Consider the following 14,386-nt stretch of genomic DNA (forward strand, 5'->3'; position numbering starts at 1 on the left):
GCGGGGCCCCGCCGCGCGGTGCCTGCTGGGAGCTGGAGTCCGGCGGCCATGGCGGAGGAGGGCGAGAGGAAGGCCGCGCTGGAGACGGTAAGGGACGGCCTGAGGGAAGGAGGGAACGGACGGAGCGGTGCGTGCGGCCGGCCTGCGGCTGAGGGGGACGGGGTAGGGTCGGGCCGGGCCTGTTCGGCCGAGGCGCTGCTCTCCCCTGGCAGCGGTAGCCGGGGCCTCCCTGCTGCTTCCCGGGCCTGGCTCAGCGGCAGGGTCCCCTCAGCACGGGGGGTGGTGCGGCGTTGGCGTCGGGGTAAATGGTGGCGGTGAGGGTAGGTCCAAGGGAAAGCCGCATCCCCGGGCTGACGCTTCGTGCCGGCAGCGGGAAATCACAAAGATCCCTTTGCAAACAGAGCCCACGCTGCGGCCTGCCCGCGTTACAGCCTTTCCTCTCCTATCCGAACCTAAACCCTCCTCAGCTGTCGCCCCTTAGAGAGCCGCGCAGCCCTGCCAGGCTTTTTTCAACCCATAAAACATTTTGATTTTACCTGACATGGAGCGGCTGCTCTGTTGCAGTCTCTGCTAACAGCAGGGGGAGAAAAGCTGAGGAAAGCTAGCAGTCTTTCTTGCTATAGGAGGGAGAGAGAGGAATACATACGTATTTAGTTGAATTTCTTGAAGTTTAGATGTTTGAGGTTGTCCTATAGGGAACCAATGCGGCTAGAGGTCAGGATTAACCTATTTTAAAACTAGTTAGGGCTAACATCTTTTAAAACAAGATTCGCTTTTTAAATATGATTGCTTCTCAGTGTGTAACAACAGACCTTGAGTGGCTTTGCCTTTTAGCTGGAGGCCCCGCGGTGTGCCTCTTCTCCTCTCTTTGACCTGTTTCAGGTTGCTGAGCCCTGTGGCAGGAGTTTATGGACCCTTTTTCCATCCCCAGTAGCCACTGCAGACAGCAGAAGGCACTAGATGGCACTGCGCTTCACGCTAACAGGGTTGCAGGCTCACCACTGGCAGTTACACCAAGACACGATGACAGGGAGACCTGGCACAGGGTCATCGGCTGCTCTGTGTCTGTCTGTCAGTGGAAAATGGAGAGAGCTGAACACCAGGATAGCTGTACAGGAGAAACAAATTGGCTCTGTAAGTTGCTTGGTTTTAAAAGCTGCCTTTGGGGAAGGCTTAATACAACAGTTTTCCATAGTCTCTCAATCCACAGCTCCTATACATTTCCTAATGGCACAAGAGTCTTTTAGCAATAGTCTGGCTTCTGCTAGTTACTTTTCTCAGGCTCTCTAGAGCCATATTCTTCTCCCCAGTTGTGCCAGCCACAGGCTGAAAGTCACAATTGCACTAGAAAGCCCAATCCTAATCCTGCAAGTCTGATGTGATGAATGAAATTCACCTTTGAAGACCTGCAGTTACTGAAGAGTCCCTTGGCAACAAACCAACAGGTTGCTTGATGAGGAATGCAGTACCATACAGAAAACAGGAGGCTGTGTAGAAAGCGATACTGACTCATGAGGGCCAGCAAAGGTCTATGTATTCTGACAGAAAGGGCAAGTTATGCATGAAATGCAGTCAGTGTAGGAACAAGTGAGTTGTAGGACTGTTCCCCACCCACTTCATGTCTAGCTGATCCCATCTATTTCAGTTTTGTGCTAATGTTTCCGCTAAAGCACTACCTAGACACCAAATACAACATTAAATAATTCATCATCATAAATCACAGCCCCTCTAAGCAGGAAAGCTTCTGGATGATGCGAGATTGCAGCTCTTATGCTTATGTAGCTGGTAGAGGAGGAGGGTGACTGATGCATGGGTGGCCAGGTCACAGGGACCCTCTCCTGACCTTGCTGAGAGGGTGTACCCCAGATCGTCTTAGGGGAGATGCAGACTTTTCCATTTCTGTTGTCTCTGAGGGACTCAAGTGAATTTGATCAACCCTGAAGCTTCCTCGAGCTTTCATCAGCTTTTCCTTCTGCCTCTACCATAATACAAGAACAAGGACAATTTGGTAAAGAGTCTAGCAAATCAGTGTGTAACCAAAGAGAAAAAATGCCAGATGAGCAGAATTCCTTACTCCAGGGCATCAGGGGTTTTTTTTTACAAGCTGGCTCATAGGTGAACAGGTTTTCTTGTGATGAATACAAGGGCATGTTATGATAGGACAAGGAGTAATGGCTTTAAAATGACAGAGGGCAGATTTAGATTAGACATAAGGAAGAAATTCTTCCCTGTGAGGATGGAGAGACACTGGCACAGGTTGCCCAGAGAAGCTGTGGCTGCCCCTTCCTTGGCAGGGTTCAAGGCCAGGTTGGACGGGGCTTGGAGCAACCTGGTCTGGTGGAAAGTGTCCCTGCCCATGGCAGGGGGGTGGAACTAGGTGATCTTCAAGGTCCCTTCCAACACAGACCAGTCTGATTTTATGAATAGTTTGATACCTGGTCACCTCTGAGATGAGACTTGGAAACACCCTGAGAAATCTCAGCCCTCTGCCTCAGGGCACAGACCCAATTGCTGCAGGGACAGGGGAGGAATCTGTCCTTCAGGTGAATCTGTGAGTTGTCCTCGGAAGCATCAGACAGGTCTGTGCCAGAGGTAGGATGCCTGACTAGGTGGCCAGTGGCTTGATGAGAAGTGGAAAAGCTTATGGTCCTGCTGAGATCCAGAATTGTATCTGAGGACTCTTCACAGAAAAGAGGAGAGAGAAATTGAGTCTCTGTGAAGTAGACAGGTTCAGCACAATGTGTTCCTTATGTCTGTGTGAAAAAACTGCTCTGGCTTTCATCTGCCAGATCAATGCCCTGGGTACTTACACTATCCTAAGGAGGCAGGGACAGCTTAAATTCACTGGATTGCTGCTCTGAGGCACTTGCTGCAGCCTGACAACGTGGCCCAGCCACCGTGCCAGAGGTGTGTCTGTCCCTTCCTTCCTACACCCACATGTTCCTTTAGCTTCGGGAAGGAGTCTGAAGGCACTGCAACTCCCAGCACTGTGTGTTAAAATCCCAGTTATGATATTTTTCGAATCGTTTTTATGCAGCATTTGTAACTCAGCTGTAAATATTTGCTCTCTGTCTGGAAAAGCACCTCTTCGCCCCTGTGTGCACAGGGCTACACCTGAGCTACAGTATAACTCCTGCTGTGTGACCAAATTTGAAAGAGCATCACTGTCCCAATGAACAGAGCTGTACCTGTCTTGGGGGGGGGGGGGGGAAACTTGGGATTTTGGGGCCTGGGTACAGTTCTAACCCTGCAACTGGATTCAGGGAGCAGACTGGGGGCCAGATGACCTGTGTTGGCATGTGGGTGCCTCCTGAGTTAGTCTGCGTTTGTTTAAGCCTGTAGTCTTCAGAAAAAACAAGATCTTAGAGTATGACTAGTGCTTATAATTTTAATAGATACTTCCTTGCAAGGCCTCACAGTAGGAGAGACTGAGGCCAGTAGCTGCTACTGGGAAGAGGGAGGAGGGTGATGGGTGAGGCAAGCAGGAGAGCAGGCAGGGTGTCTTATCCATGCCACTAGCTGCCCAATTGACCCATGTCAAATCACACATTTTTGTTCCGCACCAAGGGAAGGTGGTTTTGCCACTCACTGCCTTATTTTAACTCCTGGCCAAGACTCGCTACTTTGGTTGTGGATGGTGAGATGCTGAGAGGTGAGGGAGACCCTCACCCCATAGTTGATATTGTTCTTGTCCTATTCCTTCTCTTTAAGATGTAGACTTGCTCAATTCCCTTCACCACCTTTTAGTGTGAGTTATCTTGGTCCTGACTTTTGAAACAGAGGAAGACCAGGTTCTAGATAAAGCAGAAATTGAATTTTAATTTTCAGGTCTACAGTGGCTGCATTTCTTGGTGTTAGTGTAAAATAGGAAAACCATGCTAAATTATGAGAAGGGGATTGACATAACCATGCTAAATTATGAGAAGGGGATTGACATACTTTTTCTAAAGGGGCCAAGGCTTTGCATGATCTTCCAGAGCTGACCCAGAATTGAAAAGCTCATTAAAGTATTTTTGCCTTAACTGGAATTCACAACTCAGTTTATTTCCCTTATTAGCAAATAAGGCTGCTGCACCACACCTACCCTTCTGTGATAGCTGGTGCACGGGGAGCCTGCCCTTGAGTTGTGCTGCAGGTCTCGGTGATCTCTTCCTCTGCAGAAATCAGTCTGCGTTTCTCTTCTGAACTGCTGAGTCAATTCCCCGGGACTGCCAGTGGGATAGTACTGAGGGGTCATAAAACTCCTGGAGTGGTTGAGGAGTTGGCCACAGGCAGGATGTGAAGAGATCAGCACTCATCTTAGCCTGGCTCCACACTTAACCTTGAAACCTCCCTCTGCTGCGGAGAGAGGAGGCGGCTGGGGGCTGTCTGGGCATGTCGGGCTCCACAGAGCCTACGCTGAGCCTGGTGAAAGGTCAGAGGCTCAGCAGTCCTCTAACAACTAAGCAATTAATTAGGTGACTTGTTGGTTTTGGAGGGGATTCCAAACCAGTCTTCTCAGGAAGCATTAGGTGTCAAAGCTCTTTTTGGACACGTGAGCCAAAAGCAGCAGGAAGATTAGGGGCTGGCTGCTGGCGTTGTGGGGTTCAGTACATGTGGGACTCAGCAGCCTGAGGCTTGCTGGTGGGCTCCCCAGGCTCATCCTAGGTGTGAATCTGGGCTTACAGCTCTTTTTGGTTTTGAGCTGCAATAAGATTTCTCTGCTGAGAGGCAGCATTCCTCCCTGTGGATTTTTTGACTGTCCCTCTCCATGTCTAGCCACAGGCTGATGGTGGGACCTGGGATCACACCAACGCAGTCACTCCCAGCTTCTTTCCACCCTGGGTCCTGAAGCCTCAGTTTACTTTGCGCTTCTCTTCTCCCGTGAAGAGAAAGGCTGTGCAGGCACTTTGATAACCAGGGAGAGGGTTCTCTGAGGTCTGTAATTCTGCCACTTTCCCTCCACTGTGAAGGTGCTCTTGGTTACACTGTGGTTCCCAAGACTTGAGCCACAGAGATGGCCCAGCCAGACCTACAAGCCCTCCAAGTTACTCTGGTGAAGCTGAGCACAATAGTTTATTTTTCACCCGAGTGCTAGTGTTCATTACCTCATCATCTTTTCTTTACCAATTTGTGGCAGGTCCAGGCAGATGGAACAGATGGAAACTGTGTCACGTTTGTGTTGCATGATGAGGACCACACACTTGGCAACTCCCTTCGATATATGGTCATGAAGAAGTAAGTGGAGCCTCTACAGTATCTGGCATCACTGAGGGTACCTCTGTCTCCTTTTCTAGCCTTCTCTTTACTGATCTGCACCTCAGTTGTTGCTGGAACAATGCAAATGATCAGAAACTACCTCTGTGCACCCCTCTTAGTCTTTATATCAGACATGGTGTCAAAGACTCCTCCTACTTTTCTTCATAGGATTAACTTTTTCCTTGTGCTGTTAGTGTCAGGACCCTGAGAGCACAAATAAGTGTTAATGGGCCTGACCAGCCACACCCTGCCCATGGGCCCAGGAGCCCCTTTGAAAGCCTCAGGAGGGCTTTCAGTCTCTCCTGAGCTATGTTGTAGGAGTACGGGTCTTCAGTACAGCCTACTGGGCAGTGGATTCCATCTGGATGCTGACCCATGGACTGACTTTCTGACCTGACATCAGTCCTTCCTTGCCATTGTTTGGTGATCACTGGGTAGTATCTGACCCTTGTTACCCTCACCTGACCTGTCACTGACCTGCAGATTGACTTCCTGGCCTGTTCTCAGACCTGCTTCATCTCCACAAACCTGCCTCATTATCTGGACGCTTGACTGACCCTGACTACCACCTCTGTACCCCCCCCTACTCCCTTGTTTGGGTGCTGTGGGACAGGGCTAACTAGTGAGGCCTCTGCCCTGTCAGCTCTTACTATTCATGGCTTCCAGCTCCTCATCCTGTGGGAGCAGCCAGCCCTCACTGCTCCTTGATGGTTAGTTATGGAGGAAATTTAATGTCTGATATGTGAAAGACTTCTGAATGTCTTATTTGGCCCTTTCAGGTAAAACAGTGCACATCTCCATGTAAGTACACGTGGTTAGTATCTGTGTCTCCTCTGGGACAAGCACTGTCAGAAAAGAGGGTAGGAGCAGCCAGTATTAAGCAAATTGATCATCTCTGATGCTTGCATGGAGATGCAGGAATTGGTGCCAGTAATTAATTATTCTGATGCCTCCATCAAAATATACAAATAGGTTCACCCTGGTTGCCTGATTTTATTGAACAGGGCAGCACTGAGGGTTTGTGAAGACCTACTGGTAAAGCCTGAGAATTACAGCAGGAAGTTCCGTGTAGTGTTCAGTTTCAAGTGACAGTTGCATTGCAAATGTCATGTGAATTCCTCTGATAAATCACCGTGACAAGAAAAACAGCAGGCTTCTTGCAAAGGGCTGTTCTTTCTGCTGGGCACACAAATGTTCACCAATGTCTTGGCTTATGAAGGCAAATGCTGTGCAGCCTGCAAAACACCTTGGTAAATCCTTGCAGTGCCCTAGACGTGTCAGCTTCTTTTGCCCAGCAGAACTGCAACAGGTTTGTGTACGGTGAGGTTTCCAAGCAGCCAGGATCCCCTGCTTGAAGTCTGCAGACCTGTCAGTGGACTGCTGGTGGTGCCAGGATGGTGCCTATGATCTTTCCAGCCATGTCTTTCCCCTGTAAATCTCTAGCTGTAGCTCAGATATAGATGGGGGTCGTGAATACGGTTACACAGATAGTTTTCCTTCGGCATATCCCTCCCATAAGCCCCTCAGTCATTTTAGAAACATCCTAAGCCCCCGCAGGTCTGAGGTGGCCTGAGTCTCTGACTTTCCAAGATTTACTGTGTACTGGCCTGGGTTTCATTGCTCTCTCCTCATTTCTCCCCTCCTGCAGCCCTGATGTGGAGTTCTGTGGCTACTGCATCACGCACCCTTCTGAAAGCAAGATCAACTTCCGGATCCAGACCAGAGGTATGGATGTGCACGTTTCCTTTGTGTCTGGGGCCCTTTTTTTGTGTAATTCCCCCTTTTCATGTCAGGTTTTCACCATGAGTCACTTAAATAAAGAAGAGCACTTTTCTCTCTCTGCTAGCCACCTGCAACTGCTGTGCCCTGTTCTCAGCCAGAGAGGCTGCTCTGAGCCATTATACTACAGCTCTTCTGTTTCCCAGCTGTAGGCCTGAGGAGCTCACAGCTTTGCCTCGTCCCAGGTATCTGTATTGGCTGGCAGCAGGCACTGAGCTGTAGTGCTGGGGTAGAGTAGGTCTGCTGCTTGCTGACAGAGGTGATGGGTGCTCCAGCTGCCCTGAAATCAGCACGGGGATTGGAAAGCAAAGCTAGAATGTCCTGACATATATAGCTGCAGTGAGATCATTTGTTTCTGTTTCTCCTTCTCAGCTGTCTTGCAGCTTTGGTCATCAGGCTATGACGTGAAGCTCTTTTGAAAAGCCCCATCAGTCTGTGACATCTTTTGACGTGCCTCCCAAAGATGACTTTGTTCCCTGATAATAGATAGTACTGACAGGTCTGAGGCTCTTGGAGTCACTCGCTCCTCCCAGTACACCATGCCCAGTCACTGCCCTACATCCAGGCTCTGCAATCACCACAGCTTGCTTTGCTGCCTAGAGGGACAGTGTTATTTCATTCCTTCCTCATGGGGCTGTTCCCTTGAGCATCAGATACATAGAAGCCACTTCCTGGAAGCAAGTATCTAATTGGTGGTTGCTGACTCTTTAACTTCCTAAAAATAGTTAGTGCTCAGGCTGCATGCCTTGCCAAGGGAACCCCTTCCCCATAGGACTAACTGCAGGGTGTCTGCTGATCCTGTGCCACAGCCTGAACCACCACACACCACACTCTTGGGCTGCTGGTGGTGTGCTGGGAGGAGGGAGGTGTGTAGGGACATACCTGGTCTAAGAGCCTCTCCCCGTCATGGTGACTGCCCTTGGGCCTGGTGGTAACAACCATGCTGCCTCAGACTGGTGAAGGAGAGGGCTACCAGCCCCTTTGGAAGCTGTCTCCCATTTCACTAACGCATTTTCTTTCCTGAAGGGGCCCTTCCTGCTGTTGAGCCATTCCGGAAAGGGCTGAACGATCTGATGGGTGTTTGCCAACACGTGCTCAACACCTTTGAGGTGAGACTATTTCTGAAGAGCTCAGGGGCCTTTTCTATCTCTTGGTCTCGGAGGGGAGAAGAATGGGCTGAGACCTGCATTGTAGGCACTTTTGACATGAAAAACTTAATAATTTTTTTAGACATTCTCTGACCTGTGGCATGGCCTGGAATGGAGTGACTGTAAAGCTCAGTCACTTCTGAAAGTAGTTGGAGCTTTGTCAGAGCTTCTCGGGTCCCTCAACACTTCAGGCACTGGGCGGAGAAGTCACAGCACAGACCAGGGTGGTGGCACTGTGCTATATGAGCCGCTCACATATATGCTTTTAACATTTGTCCTTTGCTCTTGTTTGCAGAAGAGCATGAAGGAATACAGGGCCCAGAGGGAGGAAGAGATGCAGTAGCATTTGGGGATGGCAGCCCCCATGGATGTGTGTAATTTCTGTGTGTTGAATTCCCCATGTCAAGTGGGTTTTTTTGTTTGTATTCTTTTTTTATGACCGCTTTGATGCAAACCTGTATTTTCACTAATAATAAAGTTTACGAAGTTTGATGCTGCAGAGCTGACACTGCGTGCAGCTCAGCATGGGTATGGAAAATTTTAGCTAGAAGGCAGCTCTTCCACTCTTCCATCTTATTTCTTCCCCTCTCCAAGAGTTGTTGCTGTTTCCTGCCCAGGATTTTCAGATGACAGAGTTTGCAGATAGTCTGGTGCACAGAATTTGTCTCTCCCAGAGTCCACAGGGAGCAGAGGGATTCAGTGTGGTGTGAAATCAAGCTTTTAGAGAGGCAGCACCCTTTCCAGATGTAAACCTTTGTGTTACTGGCACCAGTGTAGTTGACTTCAGCAGCTATAGCCAGCCTTCCTTTTTAAGCAGACCACTATAAAATGATACTCTGCTCATTTGAGGGGTGCGATGAGTAAAAAAACACTTGCCTTTTTTAACCCCCTGAAGAATGCAGACAAAGGCAAGCCCAGACCACTTCCTCGTGAGCAGGTTTAAAGGGTACAGCACTGAAACCCTGGCCTTGTGCAGATCTGCTGGCAACCAGCCAAGTGAAAGCCTTTTGTTGAGTGTAATGTGGCATGAAATTGCAGGGGTTTTCTGCTCTATGCCAGGCATAGGATTGTGAACCTTTCCGGTTTGCTCTGCACAGGGGGGACACCTCTTGTCTCTTCACTGGAGGTCTGCAGTTACCAAAGGAACCTGCTGACACTCAATTAAGTATTTAGCAGACTTTGCAGGCCCCCTGCTGCTTAATAAGAAACACCTAAAGATTTTAGTTTCAGACACCAACATGTTTTATTAACATACAGAGGAATAAGAGGGAGGATGTAAAATGTCAGGTTTTCTCTATAAAAATCACTCTTTCAAATATAAATTCACAGACTTGGTCTCCCTGACAGGCTGATGCTGAGTTTGTGTTCACAAGTGTTAGGCCAAGAAGCCAGCTGAACCTGACATTTCATAATAAAGCTCCTTTGCCTTTCAGTTTGCTGCAAAGAGTTCATCCTGCCCATGCCAACATGGTCCCACATCCATACTAGGCAGCTGCTGTGGATTTGCTTTTGGCTAATCCTGTCTGGCCTGGTTCCTTCATGCTGAATCCTGTGGGTGGTTAAAGCGTGCTTGCACATGGGGAAGAGGAGCTATTCATGGTGGGTGTCGGTGTGTGTTTCACCCCACTGCATAGGAGCACGCACAGGCCTGGGGACTTTCTGGTTGGAGAATTCCCTAGTCCAAGCAAGAGTGAGATATAAAAAAAGCAGGAAAGCAGTTTCCCCAGGGCAGGAGGGAGAGGGTGAAGGGGTGAATAAACCAGGAGCTGACTAATGCGCCTGGGCTCAATCTCAGCCCCGGTGCCTTGGAGAATAGCTTTTTAAAAAGGTCTTGAAATCCAGCTGGTCATTGACCTGCTGGTCACTTCCTCCGCTGTGCAGGGGATGCTATGGGCCAGCTGCATGTTTGCTGGGCTGGGCTGTGCCGTGCCGTGCTGTGCCACACCACAAGGACCACTGTTTCTGGACCTCCTGTGCCTGGGAAAGCAAGGGAACATGTGAATGCCCAGAACTGTACGGTTCTCCCCTGTGAAGGGCAATAGGAGCTGGCAGCAGGGACCTGTCTTCACATCCTCATGTCCATGAGTGGCTAAAACCAGGCTGTACGTGCACTTCTTGTCTCATAGTCAGTACTGTCCCCTTGAGCTGAAACATGCTGGTCCTGGTCTTGGTTGTAGCCTAAGGGAGACCTTCTAGGGATGGGAAAGTGCCATTTGGATGCTGGTGCAGTAGAAGAACTTGAAAAGGGTACTGTTGCTGCTGATATCTCAGCTCTCTTCTCCTCTCCCTCCTCTCACACTTGGTCAAACTTCATGATGTTGGTTTTAATAGAAGATGTCTGTGAGGAAAACACAGGGGGAAAGCTATACCAAAGGAGGATGAAGTCACTGTTAAACAGACATGCAGCAAGTGATAGCAATGTCCAGAGCTGGGATGAATTCATGTCAGACTGTTTGTTGCAATATTAATAATGTGCAGATCTGAGACTGGTTTTGAACCATTTAAGGCTAAAATGTTGATCTGAGTGTAGCTGCTAATGTAGGAGTGATTAAATCTGTTCTTGGAGCATAAAGAGATGTTAGCCTCTTGGGGCTCAGGAGGTTAAGTAAGGTAAAAGGATTCCCCTGTGTGCCTGTAATTGGTGTCTGTCTTGTGAATATTAGCAGGTCCTGGCTGTTCTGCCTGTCCTTAGGAGAGGATTCTGGCTCTTCAGTGTTTGGGGTGCTGCTCCTTATGACACTACCAAAGGTCACTACTGGGAAATTGTCAAGATGGTTCAATCTTCACTGAAATGAATGGGAGCTGTGCATTTAAATATGCTAGTTCCCATGTTCTGTGCAAGTAAAAAAGACAGGACAACCCTTGCTCAGCTTCTGGCAGGTGCTAAACTGCATGACTGCAGGCTTTGCTTGTGTTCTAACATGATATGGCTGACTTTTACCAGTTGGGACCAACTTTATTTTGCAGCAAGGAGGATGGCAACAGCCAGGGACAGGTCCATAGCTTTAAATTCCTAAGCTTCTTTCTTTTCTACTTCACCTTTTTGGCTCTTGTGGACATGCAGAGTTTGATGCTTCTGCTTCTTAGGGGCACTGAGTGCATTTTAGCTGGCTCCTGTGTCCCCAAGTATTTCAGTCCTCTAGAGAACAGAATGTTCCTCCCCTATGTCCTGGTACAATGAACTGGTGTCCATATCCCTCCTGGATCTGGAATGATCTTGTTTCTAAAGAAAGCTGCTTCTCCTGACTCACTGCCCAAGAGATCCTGTCTTCTGACAACTCCAGTTCATTTGGCATTATTTCTTTTTAATTAAGGGCAGCCATGTGGCTGCTGTTTCAGGGTCAGGTTGAAACAAACCACCTGAAAACTGGCATCTGGCCTAGCAGAGGGACAACGTATGTGCCAGGAGGGCACAGGTGGACAGGACAGAGGAAATCACATTCCTTGCATGTGTGGGTGCTCATCCTCAGCTTGTCTCCAGGCTGATTTGGGGCTGAAGCTGTCCCTGCTCAGTGTGTCTGTTGGCCTTGAATTACCTACTGTGACCCAGACTTACCAGCTTTACCTGACACATCTCTAGATCTGACCCACAGAATCCTCTGCTCGCTGGAGTTGTCAGACTTCTCCAGGTTGTCCAGGCTATAAGGGCACTGACGCAAATCAGCCCCCAGCAAGCAAAGTCCCCTGCTTACACAGTGTTTCTCACCTATGTAACTCTCATGGTGGGGTCTCCACAAGCCAGGGCTGCACTCCAGGCCTGTGCAATGCAATGAGGACCCCAAGAGAGAAAGATGTTGTCTCAACCTGTGACTAAAGCACCAGCCATTTCAGATGAGTGGGAGGAAAACTGTAGCCATAGGGTCAGAGGACCCCAGTTAGCTGCTAGAGTCCTAACTACTGCCTGTTACGGGACTTTCCCACCTTCCTTTTCAGCCACCAGCACGGCACAGCTGCCCTGGCACCCCTTGAGCACACTAAACCCAGAGCTCAGGTGGGTGCATGAATTTTAGGGAGTACCAACAGAGGTGCAATGGTGGAGATGTTAACTTGAAGCAAACCACTCTGTAGCAGCTGCTTGCAGCTTGGCAGTGCAGGCCCTGGTACATAGGAGAGGGCTCACCTCATCCCGGCAGGAGGCCCCCAAGGAGCAGGGCCATCTGGAACTGATTTGCCACAATTCGGGGTCAGGCAGAATGTGAGTGAAACATTGTGTTGGGGCTTGATGTGCCACTGGCTTACCCACTGCTGCATCCTTGGAGTGGTATGAGATGTTGATTTGAAGTTGCAGAATCCATTTGTCTGTAAATGTGGACAAATACAGAAATATATAGAATTCAGATTTTTTTATAAGCAAAATCATTAAATATACCCTTCTACTAAGATGTTTGTGCTGGAACATTTCAGTCTTTATCAGTTTTCTCTGTCGACTTCATTTGTCCACCAACAAAATGCAGCCAGCTCTAGGGCAGAGCACAGCAGCAACGCTGTGCAATTGATACAGAAATCTGCTCTAGTGGGTAGGTAAGTTTACAGAAAATGGGCTGGTCTAGATATTCTTTCTGTTTTCATTGAAACCTGTTTGTCTTTCAGAAATGTGATTTCTTTGTAAAACATTTGCATTTCAGTGAAAACTAAGCTAAAAAATCCCCAACACATGGAAAATATTTTGCTTTATTTGCAGGTCTTTTCTCCCTTTTTCCTCTCCATTTTTTCCCATGACAAGATGAAAAGGTGAAAGAAGAAAGAAAGAGAGGGAAAAGAATTCAAAAACAACAGAAAAATAATCAAAAACTTGGTAACTAAAACTTTCTCATACAGGTATTCTTAAAGTTTTGGCAAGAGATGCAAGCATGATTTTTAGAAAAACATGCTGGAAAAGCACTCAGGGATTGATTATTTTAAAGAGTAGATTTGTGAAAGCTCTTTGCCACATGTTCGATAGCTCCACCGGCTATTTCAGCTGAGGTTGAACCTTTCCCATTGCCTTTTCCACCTTAATTTGACCATGAGGACAAGCATCTCTGTCCCCTTACAAATGCCATGAACCCTGGTGTCATGGTGCCATGGCCAAGACACATGGGGGTCCAGCCCCGCTGCCCCATTGGAGCTCAGCCTTGTTGGCAGGGGGAAGACAGACTACAGGTATCACAATGCAGGACACCCCTTTTTTCCTTCAGAGCTGTGGTCTTGCAGGGGATCCCCTTCCCAGGAGCCAGTGGCTGAAGAAGGCTGTGGACTTCCCAGCTGTCAGAGACCTCGGATCAAGGCTGGATGCTCTTCTGGAAGGGCGCATCTCCTGGATCCTCTCCCTTGCTCCTATGTCAGGCACAGAATTAGCTGCTTCCAGGTTATACAGGGCATTGGAAAGGTGAGGGCTGGTTCCTTGGTCACAACCTCATCCAGATTTGAGCCACCTCTGCCTTCCCTTTCCTGGGCTTACTAACTCTTCCCTGGAAAGATCGCCCCTTGGGCCAGCAATGGTGCCTGGCTAGCCAGGAGTTCACTTGGCTAGCCCTGTCCCTGGGGAGGGGGAATCTGGAGCCAATGGTTTGGCTGGATGCTGTCACTAGGTTCTGCCAAGGATATCTGGTCCCCTAAGCCATGTGGTCACATACAATCACTTTCTTGTGCTGTACACAGGTGGAGTGAACATCAGTCCTGGGTGGGGAGCCTGGGGCAGATTTCCCAGGTAAAGGTGAAGAAGATGGGAACTTTTAGGGCTCCCCAGGACAGACTGGTCACACAATGAAGACAAGTTACTGCCCAGTTCTCCCTACCGTGAAGAGGAGGAGATTTCACACCACTGATGGTCTACCAGACATACACGGTGCCTGAATCTTATCCTGGCTCTTTGCCCAGAGACAAACTGTTCCAGCAACAGAGGGAGATGATAAGGGATGTTATCAAAGCTTTTCTTTGGCTTTTTCAGCTGGAAGTTGTTGTTCATGGTCCTTTCCCTCTCCTCCTCATCCCACATCCACCTCAAAGTGACTGCATCTCAACTTTCCTTCCCATTTCACACACATCTCCCCGCCCCATGTTTCCACCTGAGACAAAATAGCCATAAGTCACTTGGGTTTCCTGTGAGGAAATGAAAAATCCTACAAGGATCTGAATCCCTTTCCCCCTCCTCCAGAGGTGACTTGGACCAGAGGACGGATCGGCATGGTTCGGAGGCTGTGTTCAGAGCTAGTCCCAGGGTCTGTGAAATGCTGCAGCTC

General features: G+C 48.9%; 1 protein-coding gene across 1 annotated transcript; it reads left to right on the top strand.

Annotated features, from left to right (window-relative positions):
• The first annotated feature begins 18 nt into the window (after nt 1–18).
• Nucleotides 19–8,657, top strand: LOC141964418 (DNA-directed RNA polymerases I and III subunit RPAC2-like). Its single transcript, XM_074914766.1, has 5 exons — nt 19–87; nt 5,120–5,217; nt 6,887–6,963; nt 8,044–8,126; nt 8,461–8,657. The coding sequence occupies exons 1-5, from the start codon at nt 49–51 to the stop codon at nt 8,506–8,508; spliced, it is 345 nt and encodes a 114-aa protein (XP_074770867.1). The 5' UTR covers nt 19–48; the 3' UTR covers nt 8,509–8,657.
• Nucleotides 8,658–14,386: the final 5,729 nt, after the last annotated feature.

This window comes from Athene noctua, chromosome 11, assembly GCF_965140245.1.
Source record: "Athene noctua chromosome 11, bAthNoc1.hap1.1, whole genome shotgun sequence".
Lineage (NCBI taxonomy): Eukaryota > Metazoa > Chordata > Aves > Strigiformes > Strigidae > Athene > Athene noctua.